The following is a 13,647-nucleotide window of genomic DNA, read 5'->3' on the forward strand; positions in this document are numbered from 1 at the left end:
AGGGCCTTCGATATCTCTCCTTCACTCACTTGGGGTGAAGAAGTCTGTCGCTGAAGGAGCTGCTCAGTGCAGTGACAGTGTCCTGCATGGGGTGGGAGTCGTTGTCCAGCAGTGATGATAGCTTTGCCATCATTCTCCTCTCTCCCACCGCCTGCATTGACTCGAGGGGGCATCCAAGGACAGAGCTGGCCTTCTTGATCGGTTTATTAATTCTCTTCCTGTCAGCAGTTGAGATGCTGCTGCTCCAGCAGACCACTCCATAGAAAATGGCTGATGCCACCAGTGTCGAAGAAGGTCCTCAGGAGTGCCCCCTGCACTCCAAAGGACCAGACTCTCCTCAGCAGGTACAGTCTGCTCTGGTCTATCTTGTACTGTGTATTAATATTATCAGTCCAGTCCAGTTTATTGTTCAGGTGATTGTATTCATGTATAGTCTTTCTATGAGTCAACTTTTCACTGCACTTTGGTACACGTGACAATATTAAATGAAACTAAATTAATTTAAAGAACGTTTTTCTGAAGATCAAAGCTTAAGGACAAGTAAATGGTAAATGTTCTGTATTACTTGATCGTAATATATTTAATTAATTCCAGTACTTGCAGGCATTTTAATGACTCTTTTTGGACAATGTTTAAGAAATTATTGAATGAGACTTGAACATTTTTTTAATATCTTTGATTATCAGAGTCATTTAGTTCCAGTTCAAACATCATTGGTGCTAGAGAACTGTCAGACAGTTAGAAGACCATTCTATTGTAGGTATGTAGGTTAATTGGCTGGGTAAATGTAAAAATTGTCCCTAGTGGGTGTAGGATAGTGTTAATGTACGGGGATCGCTGGGCGGCGCGGACTTGGTGGGCCGAAAAGGCCTGTTTCCGCGCTGTATATATATGATATGATATGATATGATATGATATTGCAGGTCTAGTTAATGCGCACAGCCTGTTCCACTGAGATTAGGAGCATTCCCTCCATATCCAGATCAGATTAATGCTCGTGGAATACTACTTTAGGAAGTGGGTGAAATGCAGTGTGATCGAGCCTGGTGTTACATGAATTATAAAGGAAGATTAGGAAAAAAGGAAAACTTAATATCTCCTCACACAAAACATAAACTGATGATGCTAACTGCTTAATATATGACGTCCTTAGTGTCAAAGAGATGAAGGGAGCATGCACGTGGCCCCACTTTCTCCTTCACAAAGATCTCAATTACCTGTGAATGTAATGTGCTGTGGTCAACGTACGATTCCCCACATCCGACATAGGAGCAGCCATTCTGTTTTTGGAAAAAGGTAAAAGGAGATGGATTTCAGGGAAGGAAAATTAATGAATGCAACAACTATTCAGTCCTCTACTCTTATTTTTGACATTCCAAATGTTATAGCATTGAATAAAAAGCAATGATTACACACCATGACTTATTCCTTAGAGCATGACAAAAAGCATAAAGGAATTGCCCATGAAATAAGCCATATTTACAAATTTGCATGCTAACAATGACAAAAAAATCCACATTAATATACTAAACTCCTTGATTTATTAACCTAGACTAGTTTGTAACCAATCAGGGGCATAAACATTTTAATCCGATAGCTTAAATGACTTCATAGTTAAAACAAACTTCTAAACAATGAACATTTTGTAAAATAATTGACATTTACCTGAAGGCAAGCCCATAGGTTTGGTCCACCAACTCCACAGGATTGGCATGTTCCCTGAAAAAGAGTTTTTAAGTACAATTATTTCAAATCATTACATCTAGCATCAAAGTCCATTAGCAAGAGCATATTAACAATAGTGGGATTAGCAATGACCAAACAAACCAAGCTATAAATATATAACTGGACTGGGATTATGGCAGATACAAAGAACTTGGGAACAACTTTCATCGGGCCACAGGTTAGATGGGATACATTCAGAACATATGAAACAGCTACATAGAACATAAACATAGTAGTACAGCACAAAACAGTTCTTCATAGAAACATAGAAAATAGGTGCAGGAGTAGGCCATTCGGCCCTTCGAGCCTGCACCGCCATTCAATATGATCATGGCTGATCATCCAACTCAGTATCCTGTACCTGCCTTCTCTCCATACCCCCTGATCCCTTTAGCCACAAGGGCCACATCTAACTCCCTCTTAAATATAGCTAATGAACTGGCCTCAACTACCTTCTGTGGCAGAGAATTCCGCAGATTCACCACTCTCTGTGTGAAAAAAACGTTCTCATCTCGGTCCTAAAAGACTTCCCCCTTATCCTTAAACTGTGACCCCTTGTTCTGGACTTCCCCAGCATCGGGAACAATCTTCCCGCATCTAGCCTGTCCAACCCCTTAAGAATTTTGTAAGTTTCTATAAGATCCCCCCTCAATCTTCTAAATTCCAGCGAGTACAATCCCAGTCTATCCAGTCTTTCTTCATATGAAAGTCCTGCCATCCCAGGAATCAATCTGGTGAACCTTCTCTGTACTCCCTCTATGGCAAGAATGTCTTTCCTCAGATTAGGAGACCAAAACTGTACGCAATACTCCAGGTGTGGTCTCACCAATGCCCTGTACAACTGCAGCAGAACCTCCCTGCTCCTAAACTCAAATCCCCTCGCTATGAATGCCAACATACCATTCGCTTTATTCAGCCCACAATGTCGGTGCCAAATATGATACCAAGACCAACTCTTATCTGCCTCCATATAATTCATATATCTCCATTACCTGCATGGAGAGATATGCCTATCCAAAAGTCTCAAATGCCACCAATGTATTTGACTCAGTCACTACTACCAGCAGCACATTCCAGGCACTCCTAACCCAGCAGTTCCCTCCAGCACCACCTAACCTTCCAACTCCCAGGCTCACTTCCCAATAGCCCCTAAGCCTCCCGACGCAAGCCTTGGCCCGCCTGCTCTCCTGATTCCCAGCCTGACTTATGTACAACCTCCCTCACCTTTTTGATGTCCAGTCTCTTTCCAGCCTTCTTCTCTAGCTCCATTGAAATGACAGTGGAATCCAGTGAAGGCTCTGTGATGATCACATCAAAACAATCAGCCGGAAGCCTGCTGTCTGCCGGCACATTGCATCCAGGTGCACGTTGTACTCCCAGCAGCTTGGGTGACTTGGCAGTCAGAAAGTCTGCCCCAATTTGTCCCTGATTGCTCATTCTTCATGCCAATTTATGTCTTTGAGCATGAGACTATGTCGATTGACATTTTGGTCTGCATGGACAAGTGAGTTGAGTGGTCTGGTTCCATGCTTGACACAATTCATCCATATTATCTGTTACTAGACCAAGTTGACCCGTTGGGCCCAAACCTCTCCTGCATTGGTGCAGCACCCTCTCCTATCCCCCTCCCACCTCCCTCCCCATCCCCTTCTCCATCCCCCTCAACCCCCCTTATCCACCTTCCTCCCCCTCCCTCCCTCCTCCCCCCCCCCCCCACTTTCCTCCCTCCTCCCTCCCTCGGAGATAGATTTAAACTTTAAAATGTGAATAACTTTAAAAATATAACACCGATTTCAATAAAACTGCCATAAAAGTGATGACGGTGAGTAAGGTGGGCCTAAAATTGTCACGCTATTGTGTACCGTTTTGGCTGTAGTTCGATCACAAATAAACAAACAAACGAGTGTTTTAGTATATAGTTGCCCTCCATCCTATTTCGAAAGCTCAAATCATAAATTTCTGTTTCCTGGAAACTTTTTAACTACCCTTTGCATTTGATCAGTCTCCGAGGACACTGCAGTCAGATGACCACAACCTTTTAATGGCAGTACTTAATTTGAAAATAATGGAATAAACATGGATTAATAACATATTCAGAACTGTGTATCACAATTTAACTTTGATACGAGTGAATGAGCAGACAATACCAAATAAATGAAATTACAAGATGCATTAAAAAAAACAATAAGTATGATCCCAAAGCAAAGTTTTAAGGTCAGATGACTTAAACATTAACTCTGCCATTCTGCATGGTGCTCCCTGTACTGCGAGTATTTTTAGCATTTCATTTAAAAAAAAGAATAATACTGGCCAAAATCTGATTGTGACCGGACAATAATATTATGTACAATTCAAGGAGGGGCCATATGGCCCAAGAAAAGATCTCAAGCCATAAAAAGCTGGAAAAACTAAGCAAAACACAAAGTGCTGAATGAACTCAGCAGGTCAGTCTGCATCTCTGGAGGGAATAGACAGATGATGTTCAGGTTGTCAGGGGACAGAGCAGAGGCTGTAAGTGATAGGTGGATACAGTTGGAGGAGGGGGGGTGTGAGGGATGGAGTGGTTGGTGGTGGTGGGGAGAAATATTAGTATTTTTCTCTTTCTGCCTCAACCATATAGTCAATTATTTCTACTGCAGCATGGAAAGATATATTAGCACAGGGATAAAACCAAAATACACTTATGTAAGTCCTGGTCTCTAAGTGAACATCAGCTGTTTGTCGGGTGGTTACTAAAAATAAGTGCCGTGCATCTAACGTATCAACAATTAATCAGATCTGGGACTGGAGAGACAGTAACAAATGGCTATCAGAGAGAAACTTAAAATCAGCAGAAACTGCACCTAAAATAATGCAGAGTGCATCTTGCATCCCATTTGGTAGTAACCCAACATATTCATTACAAATATTTATTCAGCTGCTATCATGTCTAAAGGAGAAATGGAAAACTTTTAAACTGATAACACTCTCTACAGCTTGCTTTACCAATTTTGTGGGTAGACACAAAATGTTGGAGTAACTCAGCGGGACAGGCAGCATCTCTGGAGAGAAAGAATGGGTGACGTTTCGGGTGGAGACCCTTCCTCAGGCTAATTTTGTGTTCCTTGCACAAATTGTCCAAGTGTCCAGATTTATGATCTTTTTGGTTTTGTAACAAAATCGTCTGAGGGATGGTGGCAGATCGGAACTGCAGCAATAGCGAAATCTGAGAAGTAAATTTGGCTGCATTTCACACAGGCCTTTTCTTCAACTGCTAGTTCTACAAACCAACCAGGATCTCAATGAGCAGACACCTGTCTATACCACAAATAAAAGAAAAATATACAAAGCTAGCTCCTCACACACAAGCATTAATTTTCCCCATCACTGTTGCATTGTGGCTGCAACATGCACCATTAAACAATTACCTGCCTCAGCTCCACCAACATCATCTTCTAAAGCAGGTATCCTACACTGCTCCATCCCTTTCTCTCTCCTCCTTTCCACCCTGGTCCTCTCTCACACCCACCTTGTCCCCAAACACTATTTATTCTCTGCCACTCATCATACACTCCCCCAATGGATTCCCTTTGCCCTCCTTTAACCAGCCCCTCCTCTCCCTGCTGTTCTCATCTCCCGTCACCCCTAATTCAATTCCATTCTTCGCCTCCCTTTCTCATTGGATTCCAGAATCTGTGCATTTTGTTCTCCACCCATCACTTTTTAGTCTCTCTTGTTATCACCAACCTTCCTTTCTCCATCTGACTTTTACCTTCCAAGCAACCCCTTCTCAAATGTATCCACCTATCACTTCTAGCTCTTGGTCCCCATTTACCCTCCACTTCTTTATACTAGCTAGGTTCCTTCTACGCATTCAGTCTACATGAAGAGTCTCGACCCGGAATATCGACTATTCATTTCCATCCACAGATGTTGCCTGATCTGCTGAATTCCTCCAATTGCTCTCCTTTTTTGCTATAGATTCCGGCACCTGAAGTCTTTTGTGCCTTCTAAACCAGTGACTTCTAAAGCCAAGAAAGTCAAAGGTAGCAAATGCAACATAACTACCTGCAGATTTATCTCCATCTACACACCATCTTAACCTGGAAATGTATTGCTGTTCTTTCTAACTTGTAAATCTTGGAACCCTTTATCCAGCATTGTTTTGGGTGTACAACAGACTACAACAGTTCAACATGGCTCACCTTCTAAAGGAATTACGGATGGGAAATACTCACTGACTTTGCCAGCAGCACCCACATCCACAGCAAGAGTACCAGTTTAGGAGAAATGGTATTGGTTTATTATTATCATGTCTTTCGAGATACAGTGGGAAAAGAAATTATGTGCTATGCCATATGCGAGTACAATCAAGCCATACACAAATACAACATGTAGTACAAAGAGAAAAATAACCAGAGTGCAAAATATAGTAGACACAAAATGCTGGAGTAACTCAGCAGGACAGGCAGCATCTCTGGAGAGAAGGAATCGGTGACATTTCAGATCGTGACCCTTCTTCCTGACCTTTCGGGTCGAGACCCTTCTTCTGACATTTCGGGTCGAGACCCTTCTTCCATCTCGTCTTGGCCCAAAACGTCACCCATTCCTTCTCTCCAGAGATGCTGCCTGTCCCGCTGAGTTAATCCAGCATTTTGTGTCTATCTTTGATTTAAACCAGCATCTGCAGTTCTTTCCTATGCAAAATATAGTGTTACAACTGCGGAGAAAATGCAGATACAAAAATGTTCAAGAGCCGCAACAAGTTGAACAGATCTCTCATTAAATAAGGGGGTATTCATAACCCCAAGATTACCCCCTTAGTTTACGAGAGATCTGTTCCAACAGTAGTATCAGTCCCAGAATCTGGTGGCATAGCACTTGCAGTTTTTTTGATTTGTCAGTCTCCCATTGAATTGAATAACTTATTGAGTCAAAAGTTCGCTGTTTCATAAAGCAGGGAAATTTATGTTGTGTACGAGAATATCAGACCATAGATTTACTGCAATGGGCAAAACCAATTTCCATTTCATTAAATAGAATTTGGAATATAACTAGTGCCAAGGAATTAAACTTCATTTAACAGCCCTCCAATGTTCTGTGAAAACTGAAAATGAGTGGACCTATATTCTCACAATGCCTTTGGGAAATGAGTTCAAGGATTTACATCCAAGGATTCAAGAAACAACAAAATATTTCCAAGTTATGATGTGTGAGACTTAAATGTGGACTCCGTAGATCATAGTGTTCCCATGATCCTGCTGTCCTTGCCCTCCTTTATGGTCAGAAAAGCCTAGATGGAATCCTTTGCCACAGAACACTGTTGAGGCCTAGTCAATGGATATTTTTAAGGCAGAGATGGATAGATTCTTGATTTGTACGGGTGTCAGGGGTTATGGGGAGAAGGCAGGGGAATGGGGTTAGGAGGGAGAGATAGATCATCCATGATTGAATGGCAGACAAGAATTGATGGGCTAAATGGCCTAATTCTGCCCCTATCACTTATGACCTGATGAGATCAGCAACTGCACAATGAATTAGAAACATAGAAACATAGAAAATAGGTGCAGGAGTAGACTATTCGGCCCTTCGAGCCTGCACCGCCATTCAATATGATCATGGCTGATCATCCAGCTCAGTAACCTGTACCTGCCTTCTCTCCATACCCCCTGATCCCTTTAGCCACAAGGGCCACATCTATCTCCCTCTTAAATATAACCAATGAACTGGCCTCAACTACCTTCTGTGGCAGAGAATTTCACAGACTCACCACTCTCTGTGTGAAGAAATGTTTTCTCATCTCGGTCCTAAAAGACTTCCCCCTTATCTTTAAGCTGTGACCCCTGGTTCTGGACTTCCCCAACATCGGGAACAATCTTCCCGCATCTAGCCTCTCCAACCCCTTAAGAATTTTATATGTTTCTATAAGATTCCACCTCAGTCTTCTAAATTCCAGCGAGTATAAGCCTAGTCTATCCAGTCTTTCTTCATATGAAAGTCCTGCCATCCCAGGGATCAATCTGGTGAACCTTCTCTGTACTCCCTCTCAGGCTAGAATGTCTTTCCTCAGATTAGGAGACCAAAACTGTACACAATACTCCAGGTGCAGTCTCACCAAGGCCCTGTACAACTGCAGCAGAACCTCCCTGCTCCTATACTCAAATCCTCTTGCTATGAATGCTAACATACCATTCGCTTTCTACACTGCCTGCTGCACCTGCACGCTTGCTTTCAATGACTGGTGCACCATGACACCCAGGTCAATTGTATGGATGACATGAACTGCATGGTGAAGGAATAAACCTTTAAGTGGGTGGGGTGCCAATTAGGCAGGCAACATTCCTGAATATTACACAGCAAGGGATATAAACAACAATTTAATAAATGACCGCATAATTCTTCTGGTCGTACTGGCTGAAGGAAAATGTTCTTATCAGCATTACAAATCTATGCTTCAAACAGTGCCTTCGTTTCTGCAATGGTGTGAAAATCTTCATTACATGCCCAAGTATTTGTAGTGGAGGTTAAGTACAAATTCTACTAGGACCAAGCAGAGCCAAAAGTATGAAAAAAGAACATCAATCAATAAAAGCCATGATATGGATACAATTTGGCAGTGCAAATATCATCTTGTATTGGAAACAGACACAAGGTTTCAACATGAAATGAGACCACATATCAAGGTTAGCCGACTCAATCTGTAGGTTTAACAACTCTTTTACCTTTGATTTTTGCAATAGCTCCTCTCTGGTGATTTCTCCTACAGAATCCAAATGGGGACAGATATCACCTATGTTAGACATCTTATGGAACTTTGAAGCTGTAACACAAAATATGGTTATTAAAAGTAAAAACAGTACATAGATTTATAAGCAAGCTCATTATTGACACAGATATTCAGCAAAAATATTGGCTTAACCCATCTTCACCTTAGCCAGTTTACTCAATATGGAGTTTCCTACATGTTTCAAAATATCATTTCGCCTTTTTTTACATCCAGTGAGATATATTTGGTGGTAAATGGTGTATTTATGTTCTAGAATAGGGGGGAAAAGAGACATTTAATGCATGGACATCTTAACTAATACTGATCTGCCAACTCCCCAGCAAGGTCTCCGTAGAGTTTAGAAATCTCTAAACTTGAAAACATTTATTTTGTTCTTGCTCTAAATCTTGAAAGGGTAGATGCAGGGATGATGTTTACTGGACATGGTGCCTAGACATGGTGCTTAGAGTTAGGGAAAAGACATTCAAGATAGAGAAAAAGAAAAATGTCTTCATTCAAAGGGTAGTAAACATTTTAAATTTTCTGCTAAATAGTTTAACTCCAGTTAAGAATGTTCATACATTGAATGAATCATTTCTCCCCATTCAAGAGCATAAATACAGAGTGTAGTTTATCAATATAAAAAAGGCAGAGACCGATAGATTTTGGATATTAAGGGAGCCCAGCATATGGAGTTATTAAAGGGATCCCATATATCTTGCTTTCCTTAATATCGGAAAACCTATCGTCCTCAGTCTTCTTTGCATTGAGCCATCATAACCCTCTTCAGAGAGAATGCCAAATGTTTACTACCCTTTGGATGAAGTTTTTTAATCTTTCCTGAGCCTTGAGTGCATGATTTTAGAAACCTCAGTCAGGGGACATTATTTAGTAAGGGAAACTGGCAAGGAGCTAAGATCTTCTGGAATAGCAGGGCAGCCATGAGCGATCAATTGGTCTACTCTTACTTCTATTTATTGACTTATGTTAAGTCGCTGTTAAAAACTCTTTTTACTTTATATGCTCTGACTAGTGATGGACTAATGTGCTAATGCTGATTTGATCCTTGAGTAAAGACAGCTTTCAGGCAGCTGCTTTACTATCCCCAATCAGACTGCCATAAGCAGTTTGTAATGTAGTTACAAAATTGTTGTTTCTTTAGTATTACTTCAAAGATAATATTTGAATTAAATACAAAGTGCTGGAGGAACTCAGTAGATCAGGCAGCATCTAGGGAGGGATGATTCTGGTCAGGAGTGATCACAGGCAAACTATATTGCTTCCAAAGTACAGATGTCCAGCTGATCCAGGTTTTAGGGTGGGGTAAGAAATATGTTGATTATAGCCTGAGATTTCTTCATTGAAAACCCATTCAAAACATAGTACAGCATAGGACAGGCCCTTCAACCCACAATGTCCAAGCGGAATACGATGCCAACTTAAACTAATCTCCGGTAGACACAAAATGATGGGAGTAACTCAGCGGGACAGGCAGCATCTCTGGAGAGAAGGAATGGGTGACATTGAGTCGAGACGCTGAGTTGCTCCAGTATTTTATGTCTACCTTTGATTTAAACCAGTTTCAATTTAAACCAGTTCTTTCCGACACACCTATAAACTAATCTCCTCTGTACACATGTGATTCATATCTCTCCATTCCCTACTTATCCAAGTGCCTATATAAAAGCCTCTCAATTTTCACTATTGTATCCAATACTGTGATGCCAAGCCAAGAGGAATAGAAAATCTGCCCCCTGGTCAGAATGACATTGTATGCAGAAAGGAACTGTAGTTTTGATTACCATTTTGCAGGTAGAATCCTGTTCCAGCATCCTCACATAGAATAAAGAGAATGCTAGTGTATGGTGCATCTTGCATCCTAAGTAATGTAGACAAAATAGACTACAGATGCTGGTAATCAAATAATTATGCATATCACAACGTTAAATATTCTAACCATTCCCACCACAGATGATGCCCGACCCGCTGAGTCACTCCCGCCCTTTGTGTTTTGCTCAAGATTACTTGTGTTTCTTTATTTTGCTGAATAATCCTTGTTTTGCTCCATATTCCAGCATCTGCAGTTCCTTGTGACTCCAAGTTATTACGCATGTTGGAATTCAAGCCCCATCGCCATTCATTCGCAGACATGTCTCCGTCCCAACATCACAGTCCATTGAAATCGTAAGGAGGACGTGTCTTTTTTTATTAATTGCTTTGGTTTCAGACAACAACAAAATGAGCGTTGCAATCATGAAGTCGTAGTGAGGCCGGGTGTGGCGGAGGAAGAAGCGACAGCAAGTCCTCAGCCCAACAGCTGTCAAGACCCAGTGCCCACAGGGGTAGGCACCAGACAAAAAGCACTCAGCAGATGCGCCGCCGAATATTATTTTTAAAAAGACATTTATCACGTTCAAACAGATCGAGATTCCAAATCTTACCTCCCTTCTCCGGGCCGTGTGGGGCCCGCCGTCACCCCCTATTCCTCACCCTCTATTATTCTCCTACTAACGATGCACAGCTTGCCACCTCCGCCATATTGGAAAAGGTAATGTACCTCGGTGCGGTCTGGGAATTGTAGTTCCATTAATGCCAAATGAACTACAATCACCCTCCATAAGGTGTGAAGGGAAGGGTTCTGGGAGTCCAGCGGCCAATAAAAAACACGCAGATGCAGGAAATCTGAGATAAAACACTAAATACTCAGCTGGCTGTGTTGCATCTGTGGAGAGATAGATAGATAGATAGAGATAGATAGATATAGATAGAATAAGAAAATAACTGCAGATGCTGGTACAAAATCGAAGGTATTTATTCACAAAATGCTGGAGTAACTCAGCAGGTCAGGCAGCATCTCGGGAGAGAAGGAATGGGTGACGTTTCAGTCTGAAGAAGGGTCTCGACCCGAAACATCACCCATTCCTTCTCTCCCGAGATGCTGCCTGACCTGCTGAGTTACTCCAACATTTTGTGAATAAATACCTAGAGATAGAGAGAGAGAGAGCGAGATAGAGAGAGATAGAGAGAGATAGAGAGAGATAGAGAGAGATAGAGAGAGATAGAGAGAGATAGAGAGAGATAGAGAGAGATAGAGAGAAAAACGACGTGTAACGTTTCAGAGCGATTACCTTTTATCAGAAGGCAATTCCCATTGCAAAAAAGGTAAAGAATTGTTTCATGTACCAACAGCTGAACATTTAAGTTCTTACTTGCAGCAGCAGTTACAGGCATATAAACAACATATCCATAGATAATATACGATACCAACATTTTACAATTAATTACCCCAATATTAGATTTTTAAATCCTGAAGTCCTTACTGCAACCACAGACTATAGTATATAATTGACGTAGGTGGGGAGGGGTAGGACAGCAATAACAAAAGATTTGTTTTCATCTCTGGGAGAATTCAAAGCATTATAATCACAAAAAAAGCTTGATTATCCAGCATGTTACAAACTGACATGGAACTGGAATGGCTAAGCCCGTGGAGGGACAGTAGTACGAGAGCACCCGGCTGGCGTTGAAGGATGTAGCAGACTAACTTCAGGATAATGTTGAGGGAATGCTTGGAATGAGATATGGACAGTGTTGAAGGAGCACCCAGGCTTACACTGGAATAGCACTGAGGGAGTATTTGCACTGTCACTAAAAGACCACAGGGTGGAGTTCACAGGCTAACATTAGGATATTTGATAAAATCATATGTGTCATGTCTGGCATCTCCTGGGTAATGTGCACACTGAAAGCCTGGCCTGCAATCATGGGGACTTTTAAAAAAAGTTGACAAATTTACTACTTCAATGAAAATTATACTGACTGGAAAACACTGAAGCTATGCAGCTGCGGCTCAACGGCAGTCTCTCTGTCTTTTTTTTGTTTTTTTGTCTATTGTCATCGTTTAATGTACGTTTTGTTCTATTTTTAACTCTGTGTATGTGGGGGGGGTGGTGGGGGGGTTGGGGGAAACCTTTTTTCTAATCTCTTCCTCAACGGAGATGCGACGTTTACCGTGTCGTATCTCCGTTCGCGCTACGGCCTAACATCGTGGAGTCGGCGGCCTCCAGCTGGGATCGACCTTGAAGACTCCGGTCGCAGGGCCTGGACTTACCATCTCGGAGGCTTCGGCCGTGGGCCCTGCAGACCGCAACATCGGGAGTTCGCAGGTCCCTGGCTGGCGACCGGTTTTTGGGAGCTCCAGCCGTAGCAGCTTCGACCGCCCCGAAGCGCGAGGTACGATCGACCCGCTCGCAGGCCCTTCATCACCCTGCGTGGCTCGGCCGCAGCACTTTCCATCGCCCGGTGGGGGCTCAGGACTTTCATCGGCCTGCTCGGCTCGGCCCTGGGACTTTCCATCGCCCAGTGGGGGCTCAGGACTTTCATCGGCCTGCTCGGCTCGGCCCTGGGACTTTCCATCGCCCGGTGGGGGCTTCAAAAAGTTGGGAGCCTCGATCACCTCGTGGCACCACGGGAGAAGAATGAGGAGGAGATAAGACTTTGCCTTCCATCACAGTGAGGGTGTGCCTGGAGCAATCGCTGTGATGGCTGTTTGTGTAAAAATTGTATCTGTGTGTCCTGTGCTTTATGTTGTCTACTGCCGGACCCTGACGTGAGAGGACGCTGGCGTTGTTTATTCGCCGCTTTTCCGTTAGGATAGTTTGTCTGTTTGTTTTTATGTTGATTGTTTTTGTAAAGCGCTTTGAGCACCCGATAAGGCGCTATATAAAATAAATGCTTATTATTATTATTATTATGTTAGATAGCTTTCTTTGCAGAACCAGAAAAAATGGTCTCTGTCCACACACAATTACCTCCCAGGAATTTGTGATTCAATGCAATTCTTTACCAAACTGAACAAGCAAGTCATTTTCTCCATGGACATTGTGGGCCAAGGGGGCCTGTTCATGTGCAAATATCTAATGTTTAAAAACAGTATTAAGAGAATTTTCCATATTCCCCCCCCCCCACACACAAATTCCTTGCATATCTATGTGCCTATCTAAAACTTCTATGGAAACTGCCTCCCTTTTATGCTCTGTGTATTTCGAAATGTTTATATTTTTAATTGATTATAAATGTTTAATTGATTATAAAACGCTCTATGTGTTCCTCAAGAAGATGTGAGACACCGTTCCTCGCCAACAAGTCCTTTGCCTTGAAATTAACCCGTTATGCTC

At 42.3% G+C, this 13,647-nt stretch overlaps 1 protein-coding gene across 2 annotated transcripts in view; it reads right to left on the reverse strand.

The window, feature by feature from the left end:
* The window catches only part of usp20 (ubiquitin specific peptidase 20), a 47,263-nt gene extending 36,259 nt beyond the window's left edge, over positions 1-11,004 (reverse strand). For both annotated transcript variants that reach the window (XM_078426236.1, XM_078426235.1), the window contains exons 1-4: positions 10,912-11,004; positions 8,427-8,524; positions 1,666-1,719; positions 1,218-1,280 (exon numbers count right to left, since the gene is read on the reverse strand). In XM_078426236.1, the coding sequence (XP_078282362.1) occupies positions 1,218-1,280; positions 1,666-1,719; positions 8,427-8,507 (198 nt within the window). In that variant the 5' untranslated portion in view covers positions 8,508-8,524; positions 10,912-11,004. The remainder of the gene's footprint in view (positions 1-1,217; positions 1,281-1,665; positions 1,720-8,426; positions 8,525-10,911) is intronic.
* Positions 11,005-13,647: the final 2,643 nt, after the last annotated feature.

This window comes from Rhinoraja longicauda, chromosome 31, assembly GCF_053455715.1.
Source record: "Rhinoraja longicauda isolate Sanriku21f chromosome 31, sRhiLon1.1, whole genome shotgun sequence".
Classification (NCBI taxonomy): domain Eukaryota; kingdom Metazoa; phylum Chordata; class Chondrichthyes; order Rajiformes; family Arhynchobatidae; genus Rhinoraja; species Rhinoraja longicauda.